We start from the raw sequence: 13,404 nt of genomic DNA on the forward strand, positions 1-13,404 counted from the left end.
TTGTCTGTTAAACTGACAGGCTCTATTCTCATATTGTTGTATGTCTAAAATGAGATTTCTTAAAGCTGCTGACAGAAGTTGCATGTCCTACTCCTCTGTTCAAGGTCTTCTCCCTCCACCGAGTGGTTTTGGTGCCGCCACTTGTGGATGGATTAAAGAATAACTATAACTATACTCTTAATGATATGTCCGAGATATCAAAAGTTTGGATCAGTGGGGGTCCGGGTGCTGAGCACTTTGCTCCTTCTGCTGTGATCAACGATCATTGTCAGGCTGAAGACGGTTTACGTAGAACGTCTATGCAAGCCGCCTTTGGACCCCCACCGATCCAAACTTTTGATATGCCTCTCTGACCTAAAAAAAATTGGATAAAAATATAGTTACTTTAAAACGGCTATGGATAGCTTTTTTATTTTTATTTTTTTGGGTAGATTTTTTTAATTTTTTTACGGAAATGTATTTAAGCATAAAAAGTACTTTTGTAATTGTATTTTACTAAACGTGTTATGCCGTTTTTAGCTTCCACAGCGTCTCTGTATCCTCTGTACATGCTACCCTTTTCCATAACTCCTATTTATTTCTATGGGAGTTAAGGTAACAGCATAGCTCCGCGTGCTCAACTGCTTATTTAATTCTGACCACTTAGAATGCTGCTGTGTGACGAATTAGTCAGTGAGCTAGTCTGACGGCTCAGTCTGCGACGGCTCCTGTGTGCGCGCGCCATCATCTAAGCCCAAGACCTCTTTCACATTGTTTTAGCTACACGTTTAACGCATGGGTCGGAAAAAGCTCCTGGCTCATACATCAAATGTACACACAGACTCCCATTATATCGATAGGGAGAATTTTCTTCTGTCCACTATAGGGCAGTTAACGCCAGGTATACAGTGTGTTGCTATATTAAATCGCGTAGTAGACTACACAATTCTATCCAAAGGCATTCAGTAAAAAAAAAAAAAAAATTATACTTTAAACATATACTTATTATTTTTTATTCTACATGGTAGTCTATGGTTGACGAATGCCACTTTATGCCATCTATCACAGGCATTTGTTTTAACAGACACGTCATGGCCTTTTCAATAGTTTTTTTTTTTTTTATATGACTTATGCGTTAAAAAGGATGCCATTATAGCCTACGAATGACAGGCATTCCTTTAATGGATCAAACAGTGGCATCTGTCGCCCATAGACTATAACGATAACCGTTTAACAGATACATGAAAGGTCTTGAAAGTTTATTATGTATCCGCTAAACGGATACCATTATAGTTTATGGTGACGAATGTCACTGTTGGACATCCACAGCCTTCGTTTAACGAATACATCTGGTGCTTTTTCCGGCGTATACCTCAAACGGAGACTAAATCGCAGCGTGAAAGGGGACTAATACTGATCAAATCAGGGTTAATCAACTTTGATTCGACCAGTATTCGGTTTAGATGATAGTTTACATGGCTCAGTATTAGGCTGGGTTCACACGAGCATGTTACGTCCATAATGGACGGAACGTATTTCGGCCGCAAGTCCCGGACCGAACACAGTGCAGGGAGCCGGGCTCCTAGCATCATAGTTATGTACGATGCTAGGAGTCCCTGCCTCTCCGTAGAACTACTGTCCCGTGCTGGTGGATATATATAAAAACATTAACAACTAACATAATAAATGTGGGTTCCCTAAATTGACCTTACAATCTTTCTATTACGGAATACTATAAAGGGCAGTTCCCAATATTAAACTTCCCGTAAAATATGGGAACATACTGATCATGAGCTCCCACGTTACTTTACTTGTAAGCATTTTTTTGGGCGGTTTCATACGACAGTCTTTGCTATATGCTCAGCTGCAGTAAGATGCGACAGATTTATAAAAAGGTGCATACCTATTAATAAATCTGTTGCATCTTTCCGCTGGCTGTGCCTCGTCCACCCCCATAGGACAAAAAAAACAAAAAACAAACATGGTTGCTCACTGCTCATCTTGGCTTTTCCCCTCTGAGTTCCCATAGGATTCCTCTGAATGCTGCAGCTCATACAAAGTCCTGATGCCGAGCTGCATCAGGACTTTGAGTGCAGCGCCACATACAACGTTCCGAAGCTGCCCCGGCGTCAGTTCGTTTTGTGAGCCGCAGCCGGTAGTGAGAGCCTGAGGGGACTCGGAGGGAAACAGAGGAGCGGTTAGCATGCTTATTTATTTTTATATATATATATATATATATATTATACATACATACAGTTTTCTGGGTAAAAACTTAAGTCACAATTTTCTACGCAAATTGTGACTTTTGGGCCAAATTTCAACTTTTCTACACCAGAAAACTGGCGTAGAATGGTTGGTAAATTCCACTCATAGATGATATATTGTTTGATTTCATAGTTAAAATTCTAGATCTATCCTACTTGAATTGGGTCCTTATTTGTTTTGTCTGTGGTGGTTACTGTGGGGTTTTAATGTGTTTTCTCCTCAAAGGTGGTGCCATGTCGGTATCTACTGCAGACAGTTAATGATGAAACGGTCTCCTACATCCAGCACTTGAAGTCTTTAGCTTTCTCAGTATACTGCCAGTGTCGACGACCGATTGCCTCCCAGATTCCCATAAAGCCACTTACTGGCTTTGGTCCAGCAGCTGCCTTTAATGCAACATTGAGGAACTCCGAGGTAACTATATTATATCTTGCTGTACATGTTCTGGGTACCTTGCTTATACATTTCACTTCTTATCTGGTGTCTTATTAGATCTCTCATTCTTTCTCACAGGGATGTTAGTAATAGTGTTACTTATGTCAATTTTGAGGTCTTAACTAGTTAAGTCTCCTCTCTTTGTAAAATGTAATTGGCACGTTTTTTTTAGGATTTTATTTGTATTCTGTCCATATTATTTTTCTTTAGATTCGGTAATACATACCAGTAAAATTCAAACACGTACAGTATCTGACCCAGGCCCCTTCTTCCGGCCACTGGCCGTGCTATTCATTGCTTTAAAGTGGCCAAAAGAGCATAGATACTGCACATTTACAATAAACTGGCATTGACAGCCCTAAAATACTGACTACCTGGTCTTTAAATGGATATTCACACATTAGACTGAATAACGTCCACAGCATCCTCTTTATAGGTAGGAATAAGCACAAGTAGCACAACCACAACTAGCGCCAATATCTCTATACATTCATAAAGACGTGTTGGTCCCACTGATAATTGATTTACAACAAATCTGTCATATGTAAACAGGCAGCATAGTATGGAGGCTATGCTGCACTAATAGCCCAAACTACCCCCAAAACATGATTGTGCTGTTTGGCTTATAGCGGCTAGCAAATAACACAACAGAGTCCACTGCATTCTTTGCTATCTACTGAATTCCCTCGCTGCCTCCATCTGAGCTGCTTACTCCTCTCTCTGTGACCTCTTTTATCCATTCCCTATTCCTTATAGATTGGAAGCTTGTGTGGGCAGATCTCCTAATTTTTAAGTTTTAATTAGTTACAGCAATATTGCTTTAGGTAAATCACTACAGAAGCTCATGGCGCTACATAAATATGTAGAAATGTGCCTTATCTTTTCAACTAAAACACCATATGTGCAAGGAGTTTTCATGTTTTGTTTTGTTTTGTAAATTTTTAAAGTTCACCCTTTTTCTTATCTTTTTTTTTTTTTTTTTTTAACTTTTTCTCTACAGCATCCAATCCCAGGGCAACTGTACTCGCCACCATTTGTGCTTTCCCCCACTAAAGACAAGCATACAGAACTAGGAGAAACATTTGGTGAGGCTGGGCAGAAGTACGAACGAATAACCAACGTGTTATTTGTAGGATATTGCCTGTCTCATGACCAGCGCTGGCTCCTGGCATCTTGCACTGACTTACAGGGAGAGCTTCTAGAAACCTGCGTAGTAAATATCCATGTGCCCAACAGGTAAGAAACAGTCCTACCTAGTAGTGGTAATTTATTGTATTAAATGATGATGAACATTCCCAGTTTCATTCAAGCACTACACAGAGTTAAATCTCGACTTTAAAAGGGTTATTAGAACTGTTTGTTCTGAAAGCAACCACTTTGTATTTTACATTGGAAGGGTAGTTAAGACGACCTGTGCTGTGCACATTACTTTTATAGCAGTGACTTTGTTTAATGATGGAGTTGTCCAAAAAGCAGCCTCAGACATAAGAAGGTTCCATATTTATGCATTGCCACTGTTACATCAGTTATTATAGCCTTACTAATCCATCTTTACCCCAGCAGAACCTCCCCAGACAAGCTGGTGGAGGGGTAAATGTCTGCCTGAAATGTATGTCACTGGTTTACCAGAATGGTTCGATGACCACGATGTGAATGGCTGTTAGTTATTTTACTGCTAATCGGTGTGAACTTCTGCATTGATCATAAGTAACGTTACAGATTGGGCTCTTAAAGCGGCTCTGTCACCAGATTATAAGTGCCCTATATTGTGCATGATGTGATCGGCGCTGTAATGTAGATTACAGCAGTGTTTTTTATTTAGAAAAACGATCATTTTTGACGGCGTTATGACCAATATTCGCTTTATGCTAATGAGTTTCTTGACCAACTGGGCGTGTTTTACTTTTTGGCCAAGTGGGCGTTGTACAGAGGAGTGTGTCATACACTCCTCTGTACAACGCCCACTTGGCCAAAAAGTAAAACACGCCCAGTGACCAATCAGTGTCATACACTTCTCTCCATTCATTTACACAGCACATAGCAATATAGCTATATCGCTATGTGCAGCCACATAAACACAATATAACGTTACTGCAGTGTCCTGACAATGAATATACATTACCTCCAGCTAGGACGGGATGTCTATTCAGAATCCTGACCACTTCTCTGCGCTTCTCTGTGATTTACAGCATAGCAGGCGCATTCTCACGAGATTACGCTGTAAGATGTCATTTACAGCGAGATCTCGCTGTGCTGTGCTGTAGTCTCACAGACCCTACAGAAGTGGTCGGTATTCTGAATACACATCATGTCCTGGCTGGAGGTAATGTATATTCATTGTCAGGACACTGCAGTAACGTTATAGTGTGTTTATGTGGCTGCACATAGCGATATAGCTATATCACTAGTGCAGTGTAAATGAATGGAGAGAAGTGTATGACGCTGATTGGTCGCTGATTGGTCAGCGTCATACACTCCTCTGTACAACGTCCACTTAGTCATATAGTAAAACACGCCCAGTTGTCCATTAAGAAACGTATTAGCATAAAGCTAATATAAATCATAACTCCGTCAAAAATGATCGTTTTTCTAAATAAAAAACACTGCTGTAATCTACATTACAGCGCCGATCACATCATGTACAATATAGGGCACTTATAATGTGGTGACAGAGCCTAAATGCTGCGCTTGATAAATCAGAAATTACTCGCAATGGTTTTAAAGCACAGGGGGATTTAGACTACTAGAGGAAATGCAAACATATGCTTAAAGCTGTGTCAGGTAAGCTCAACATAAATTGATTCCCCATTTCAGTACAGGGGCTACTAGCTTATTATTAGACTGGGTTCTTTGTGTTGTAACCTTTTTACTATCTTTGTTACTATAATAGACTTTGATTGGGTTTATGGTACAGATAATGTCTCTAATCTCTCAGGTTCCGAAGAAGCAAAGTTTCAGCACGGAAAATTGGATTACAAAAATTGTGGGAGTGGTGCGTGGGATTAATGCAGATGACCTCTTTGCCCTGGAGAGTTGTAATTGGGCGCCTGGGAAGACTGGGCCATGGCGAGTTGAAAGGTACATGGTTATCTAAAATGTTCTTTTTGTGACAGATTTACGAATAAAAATGTGCCAGAATTTTGTCTCAAATTGAACCAAAAAACGATATTAAATGGAACCTGTTAGGATGTTTGGAGCCACTAAACCACCAGCATGCCGTTCTGTAGCTGGGGTTTAGTGCTCCAAACATGCCTGTCTAGAAAAGGGGTGGGTGCCCTAATTTTGGTGCAAAATAATGGTATATTGTAAGCTACCCAAACAGTGGCGTTAGAAGCAGAAAAATGTCTATTCCCTAGATAGGTTTAGTGCCGCTTGGCGCTTCTATCACACAGCGTGCACCACAGTAATAGATTTGGTACATCTTCTGCCGGTTTTGTCTACATTTTAAGCGGTCTACAATTAGTGCACTATTAAATGGGTTTTCCCACAATTTAACGTTTATCACCTATCCACACAACAGGGGATAAATGTATGATTGCTGGGACCCACACAGATCTCTAGAACAAGGGCCCTGATCCCTGCGTTGCTCTCCATAGTGAGGATTTTAAATGAAGCAGCGGTCACAGATGTGCGCTGCCACTCCATTCAATGTCTATGGGGCCAACTGAGAAAACCAAGTGTAGCGCTCGGCGTTTTTCGTCGGCCCCATAGACATTGAATTGGGTGGTAGGGCACATGCGCAACGTTACTGCGATTGTGCAGTGAAGGGCAACGCAGGGATCAGGGCCCTTGTTCTAGAGATCTTCTACAAATCGATGGAGGTCCTGGTGGTGGGGCCCCCAGCCCTTAAATGTTTATCACCTATCCTGTGGATAGGTGATAAATGTTGACTGTGGGAAAACCCATTTAAGGAAACTGCCCTATATGTTCTTTATCTTTACTACTTTTACTATGTTTTACAGACTGGAGTATTTTGCTGGGAGAATGCTCACTGCAGAACATCAGCCGTCAGCTAAAAGAAGCATGTAGAATGTGTGGCATTTCTGCTGCAGACTCTCCATCTATTCTTAGTGCCTGCCTTGTAGCAATGGAGCCACAAGGATCATTTAATGTGATGCCAGGTAAATGGGTCGATTTTTATTTCTTATATATTATTTTTTTTTGTAGAACTTTTGTAACTCCCATATTTATATTTTTGCAAGTTATATTCAGACTGATTCTAATCTAATGTTAAATATTTCCACTACAGATGCAGTTACTATGGGATCTGTCTTTGGTCGCAGCACAGCCTTGAATCTGCAGACCTCTCAGCTCAGCACCCCACAAGATGCATCTTGTACCCACATCTTAGTATTTCCTACTTCAGCTACAATCCAGGTTGCTCCTAGTCATTATCCACACGAAGATGGTTTTAATAATGGTAAGTAGTTTTGAGACGAAATAATTTATGTGGTTGTTTTCGCAAGACGGGCTGGAGCATAAGTTTTTACGGAGTAGGGTACTTGGTCAAACCCTGCACATAATTGCATGCACGTGAGCACAGGTACAATAAACAGTACCAGCTATTATGGGGTTGTATGCCAATTTGTAACTTCCAAACTCATGCGCATTCAACCAGAAAAAAATGAGCTTCGGCATGTGTGGACTAATATCTTTCTATATTATTTTCATTTGGTCCTTGGTACAATCCAAGGTTATTATTCGAAAACTATGTGCAAAGTGTCTCCACTGGACATACACAGGATCTAAATTCTAGTCCTATACAAATGTTATTTTGAAGTCCTACCTAGTGAGTAAGAGAAGTAGCGTGGAACGGTTTTACAATCCTTAAAGGGATTATCTCATGGAGACAACTTTTTAAAGAAACCAAAACATTTTCTTAAATAAAAGAACTGTTGGCTGCGAGCCCTTATTATCTAACCTCCAGCGATCAGTTGTCATCGCCGGGGTAAGCCACGGACAGCCACACGTTTCCACTGAGTTTAGCGTTCCGTGCTGGCTATTCAATTGGATGTCTGTCCATGTAATGCAAGGACGCACCAGTTCAGCAGAACGGGAGCAGCTCTCGCAGAACAACTATCTATTCTGGCACCTAGAAGCGGGTCCAGAGCAAGGAATCCCCCTCCTAATAGGCCTTATGGACAGGGGTTATAGACAAAGTCTTAAAGGGGCAACTTATATTGTAATGGCCTAAACTTAATAGGGTTTTTTTTTTCAATTGGAAAAAAAAACCTTTCTTGTTTTTGGTTTTAACTTTTTATAATTTTAGTTTTTTATTATTTTTACAGCTTATTGTAATATTGCAGTTTATGCATGTGACTTCTATACAATGTCAAAATATGATTCCATATCAAGAAAATGGCTGATACTCTTTCTTGGAAACGACCCAGCTTCTGTTTTTCATTTGCCCTTCAGAGCGATTTGCTAAATTAGCCATTAAATCTTTGTGAATACTTCATTATACGTTGCGCCAGTGTTGTACATAACTGTTAATGGTCCTTTCTCTTTGACATTCCTGCTATTAATTGTTCCCATCAAGGAGCTTACCATTAACCTATGTTTGCCATGAATCTGTAGTGTTCATTATAATGTGTAGAGCAGCAATCGCTAGTTATTGTGTGTTTATTTGTTTGAAGATTGTTATTTCCAACAAGCCTATTTAGAACACAATTTTGGGGCACATTTACATGGTGTGTGTGTGTGTGTGTGTGTGTGTGTGTGTGTGTGTGTGTACACACAGCTATACATATCTATCTGCTTAAATATCTTGTTGTAAATTATGGTGAACTATGTTGTTTCAGATGATATGTTTGATCTGCCATTCCCGGACATGCCTGACATGGAAAATGACCTAGGAATTTTAATTCAAGGGAATCTGCATTCTCCTCCAAACTCCTCTCCAGGATCTCCAACAGGAATTGGAGGTGGATCACACTTCCAACATAGTCGGGTACGTTGCGGAGAACCACCAAATATATAACCATTAAGACGTCTGTATATAGAGGCTTTGAAATGTATGAGCATCATCAGTCCACACTGAAAGGTGAACATGCTTAATTTGTTCAACCTTCGTGGGAATTTCCCATTAAAAGCGAGAAGTAATGTGCTAATTCCCCTATGACTATCGGCACAGCGCTGTGTGTTGTAAGTTTACCTTAGGGCATTGAGCAATGTATTATGTGCTGTGGTTTTAACTAGTCTGCTTATTTACTGAGAGGAAGATCACGAATATGTAATATAGACAACGTTTTGTTTGCTGCTATTACAGAGGTTTTCATTTCGTGACTTAGTCTTGTTTGCAGCTAGGGTAAGAAATTGCATTCTACATCCCCACAATCTAAAGAACGAAATGTTGAGATATTTATTTCCCCTCTATGGATTTCATCTTTATATTGATGTGTATGTAGAGAATCCGTAGATGTAAATGTAGAAATATATCCAGGATCTGTGAGGGAAAGTAAATAAGCAGGTAAATACTAAATTGGTTTGGTCTATATCCGGGGCACCGTTTACTACCATGCTTGTGCTATAGGATGAGTTCATGCAAGCTGGCAGCAGTTCTCTCCCAGCCGTGGCAGGTTATGTGGTCAGTACTAGACTGCATATGTTCTCGTATCATTTTGTTGTGTGGTTTTCAATCTTTGCACTCACTTGTTGTGCTCTTTTTATCACAGAGTCAAGGAGAGAGGCTTCTTTCTAGGGAGACGCCAGAAGAACTGAAGCAGCAGCCTTTGGCTCTTGGTTATTATGTCTCCACAGCCAAAGCAGAAAACCTGCCTGAATGGTTTTGGTCCTCATGCCCACAAGCGCAAAACCAGTGTCCCTTATTTTTAAAGGTAAAAACACCATCTGCGTTTTCCATTTGATGTTATAAAAGGGGTTGAAAACTATGGTCAAGCCGAGGATTTAGAAAACAAACTACATTTTAAGTTTACTTTATATGTTGTAGTAAAGAGTGAGAATAAAGGACTGCATATAATATCAAATGGTAAGGTATATAAGGCTTTCTATTGCGTTTTCATACGAATAAGTCGTCTGTTTTACTGACCCACAGGCTTCACTACATCATCATATTTCTATATCTCAAAATGATGAGCTCATCCCTGCGCGCACTTCACAACGTGTTCCTCATCCTTTGGATTCCAAAACCACATCAGATGTATTAAGGTAATTTCACTTGCTGCTTTACAATGACCGCAAGAACAGAATGGCCTACTGTTCACTTGCCTTGTATACGTATATATTTGTAGTGAGTTGATGGAAAGCACACCCGCAGTTGTTCTAATATGTTTTTACTCTATACTTGTCTAGGTTTGTGCTTGAGCAGTACAACGCCCTCTCATGGTTGACGTGTAACCCAGCTACTCAGGACCGAACGTCATGCCTACCTGTTCACTTCACGGTGCTCACGCAAATGTATAACATGGTCATGGACATTCTCTGAATACATTCATCCTGCCTTGCCCGACATTCAGAGTTCCCTGGGATTGCCATGTTTAAAGTCGGCTGTTGGACCTGTTGCATGGAGGAAATGCACTTCATCTGGAACACTTGTTTCTGTGCAACACAAAATATACACTAAGCAAAATCCATTCTTCTGACAGTAATAAATACATGGCTGGAAATAAGCAAGTCAGGGCTATGTATACCTGCAAAATAAATTGGGGGTGTCAAACAAAGGACCCCGGCCATCCAGCAATAGATCAAAGCAGTCTGCGACTTTGATAGGAAATAATACAGCGACATATTCACTAATAAACTAGGCAAGAATGATACACATAGTACAGCACTGGGGAGACCCTGACCAGTATGTATACAGCTGCGAGTATACAGCACCACATTCAACTCCTTTATTGTATCAGCTTCTCTAAGCACTTCTATGCCGCTAAATCAGATTGCTCTTTCCTTCTAGCCCGGACTAGGCCAAGAATATTACCATTTCCTACATGTGGTGTTTCATATCCAGCTCTACTTTGGTTCAAGCCCCTTGTGCTGAATGAGTTCACTGGTAGCATTCTGACAGTAGGAAAAGTTGTTTTGTGCCAAACTTGTCAGTATTCCTTATTCAGTATCTAATTATTCTGTATATGCGGTAGCCAAAGCTAAGGCCACATGATCAGTTTTCAGTGTTGATGCCGTGTCAGACGTTGATCCATTTCTGTTCTCTTCGGAAGTGACAATCAGGTAGCTATGTCTTTCTAATGGTGTAAATTACATTCCATGGGCCTTGTATTGAAAGCTACTTTCAGAACTAAATTTTTTTTGTAGTTAAAACATTTTGAAAATGTTCACACTATAGTAGTAGATACAAATGCCCATATCACATACATGTTACCAGCCTTCCATTGCTGCCATTTGGTGCAATTATTTGAAGGGAAATGACGAGTTAGGCCTTATTCACACGGACGTGTCCGTTTTGCGCGCGCAAAAACGCTGCGTTTTGCGCGTGCAAAAGGTCCGTGTGGCATCACCATATGGTGCTCGGCTGCGTGATTTTCGCGCAGCCGGCATCATTGACACTCTGTTTTTATGTTTACAAACAGAAAAGCACACGGTGCTTTTCTGTCTTCATTCATTCTTTTTACTACTGTTGCGCGAATCACGCGCGGCACCCGGAAGTGCTTCCGTGTGCCGAGCGCGATTTGCACGCACCCATGGACTTCAACGGGTGCATGCTACGCGAAACACGGGCAAATATAGGACATGTCGTGAGATTTACGCAGCGCACATACTCTGCGTGAAATTCACTGACAGTCTGAACGGCCCCATTCACTTACATAGGCCCGTGCGAGGCGCGTGAAAATAATGCGTGTAGCACGGACGTATAACATGTTCGTGTGAATAAGGCCTTAAACTCCAGCCACAATATTCCAACATGCTGGAATTCTTTCTAATGTGGTGTCCACTAAGTATCTTTAGGGCTTGTTCTCACAAGTCATTTCCCTGCCTCCACAGGCCACATGCTGGTGCAGTATTTTTCCGCACACACCATCAGGGATGCTATACAAGTCCAGTGCAGGCATTTCAATCCTTAATCCCAATGACAGAATACCCTGCTAGTAACATGAAGAGTTTTTTTGATTCACACACAGACCTAAAAAACATATATGCAAACTCGGCAACAACATGTTGACTATGAAGGCGACTCATTGGGAGGTTTTAAGTTGCTCGGGTGCAGTAACTGTATAGCATTCATGATCTTTATTCTAATTTGGAAAGGGTATTAAAAGTAGAGGACATGTGGTTGCTGAATGTGCGATCTTAAATTGTAAAGATGCATATGCCATCCAGTAAAACAGTGTTAGGCGCCAGCTGCATGTAGGCTATACAGTACAATTATCTGCCTGGTGATTCAGGTTCTCATATCTGCTCTGATCAGGATGCCTTTTAGTACAACTTGACCTCTGGTGTGTTGTGCCCACATTAAGTTGGCATTGCTCAGCAGCGCAATAGCGTACTGCTGGCGACTACCATGGGTCTGTTGGTTTGGGTGTGAATTTGTCATCTACCTACCATTGAGAATTGAACAAGTGAACCTACACTTTTGTTCGTGTGTAGTCTTATTTGTTGTGCTTAGTCAACTTGCCAAAACTAATCCCAGCTGAAGTGGTTTATCTAATGGAGAAGCTGACACAATACTGTGAGGATATGTTTACACCAGTTGTTTTTATTGCGGTTTTTGTTGCAGTTTTTACACAAATGATGCAATCTTGCCACGATTCGAAAAATCGCTGCAAACACCGCGACACAAAAATGATCGTTAAATATACCCTGAAGTTTTCATATACTGTGCATATGAAAGCGATCCACACTTCTACTCTTTTCTCCATATGACTGAGCTCAGTGGCAATCCAATACAAAGCATGAAACATACAGGCAGCTCTTTTTTCAAATCCATATATCCTTTATAGATATTTATGTATTATTTTATTTCATCATCATTTACTATTTAAAGAAATATTTGGTTTTAGCATGGAGAAAGGCGTTAAATGGCTGTTTTATTTAAACTATGACACAGAGCAGGTTACGGATGCCATTTGCACAACATCCATAGACATCCATTCTACTTTTCATTGGAAATGTTATTCAAAATTTCTGACAAATTCAGACATGTAAAGTTTTTGCCAGTTCTGGAAGGAAAAATAATCTGATCTGTGACAAAGATTAAAGAATAATGTATTTGTATATAGAAATATATATCACTTTTTTTAAAAAAAAATTGTAAAAGTTGTACATTTCTCAATGAACTAATTTTTAAAGCATTTACTGGCTGTGTTTTTCCATTTTATATATAAAATATATAAATATATATAAATATAAATATTATATATACACACATTTACAAATATCTATAAATAGCCGTAAAAACTGAATATGGGAAATAAAGCCCTGCCAGAAACACGTGAAAGAAGGAAAACTTTTCTGGAGTTCCAAAAGAAATTTTAATCCTGCCTCTGGTACCTCACATTCAGAAAGACTTTGTTAAAAAAAAAACAAAAAAAAAAACAATGAAGAAAAAAACCCCCAGAAGTTAAGAGTTAAAGGCTCTTCAATATAAATGTGCTTCATATATACCTTGTGAACAAAAGGTCTATACTTTTACACACTTTTTTTAGATGAATAAATTATTGATTTATTGATATCAGACTTGAGACTTGTTTTATTGCCTTGCTTCATAATGAATAGTATTGGCTGTTGACTGTTTTAGAGGGTTTTGTGGAAGTT

At 40.0% G+C, this 13,404-nt stretch overlaps 1 protein-coding gene across 1 annotated transcript in view; it reads left to right on the plus strand.

Moving 5' to 3' along the window:
* MED13L (mediator complex subunit 13L) overlaps positions 1-11,704 on the plus strand; it is a 155,883-nt gene extending 144,179 nt beyond the window's left edge. Inside the window, exons 23-31 of the mRNA XM_075830155.1 lie at positions 2,470-2,658; positions 3,680-3,915; positions 5,615-5,757; positions 6,642-6,800; positions 6,929-7,099; positions 8,481-8,629; positions 9,354-9,515; positions 9,734-9,846; positions 9,991-11,704. Of these exons, the coding sequence (XP_075686270.1) occupies positions 2,470-2,658; positions 3,680-3,915; positions 5,615-5,757; positions 6,642-6,800; positions 6,929-7,099; positions 8,481-8,629; positions 9,354-9,515; positions 9,734-9,846; positions 9,991-10,123 (1,455 nt within the window). The 3' untranslated portion in view covers positions 10,124-11,704. The remainder of the gene's footprint in view (positions 1-2,469; positions 2,659-3,679; positions 3,916-5,614; positions 5,758-6,641; positions 6,801-6,928; positions 7,100-8,480; positions 8,630-9,353; positions 9,516-9,733; positions 9,847-9,990) is intronic.
* The last annotated feature ends 1,700 nt before the right edge of the window (positions 11,705-13,404 follow it).

The sequence above is a fragment of the Rhinoderma darwinii genome, chromosome 1, assembly GCF_050947455.1.
Source record: "Rhinoderma darwinii isolate aRhiDar2 chromosome 1, aRhiDar2.hap1, whole genome shotgun sequence".
Classification (NCBI taxonomy): domain Eukaryota; kingdom Metazoa; phylum Chordata; class Amphibia; order Anura; family Rhinodermatidae; genus Rhinoderma; species Rhinoderma darwinii.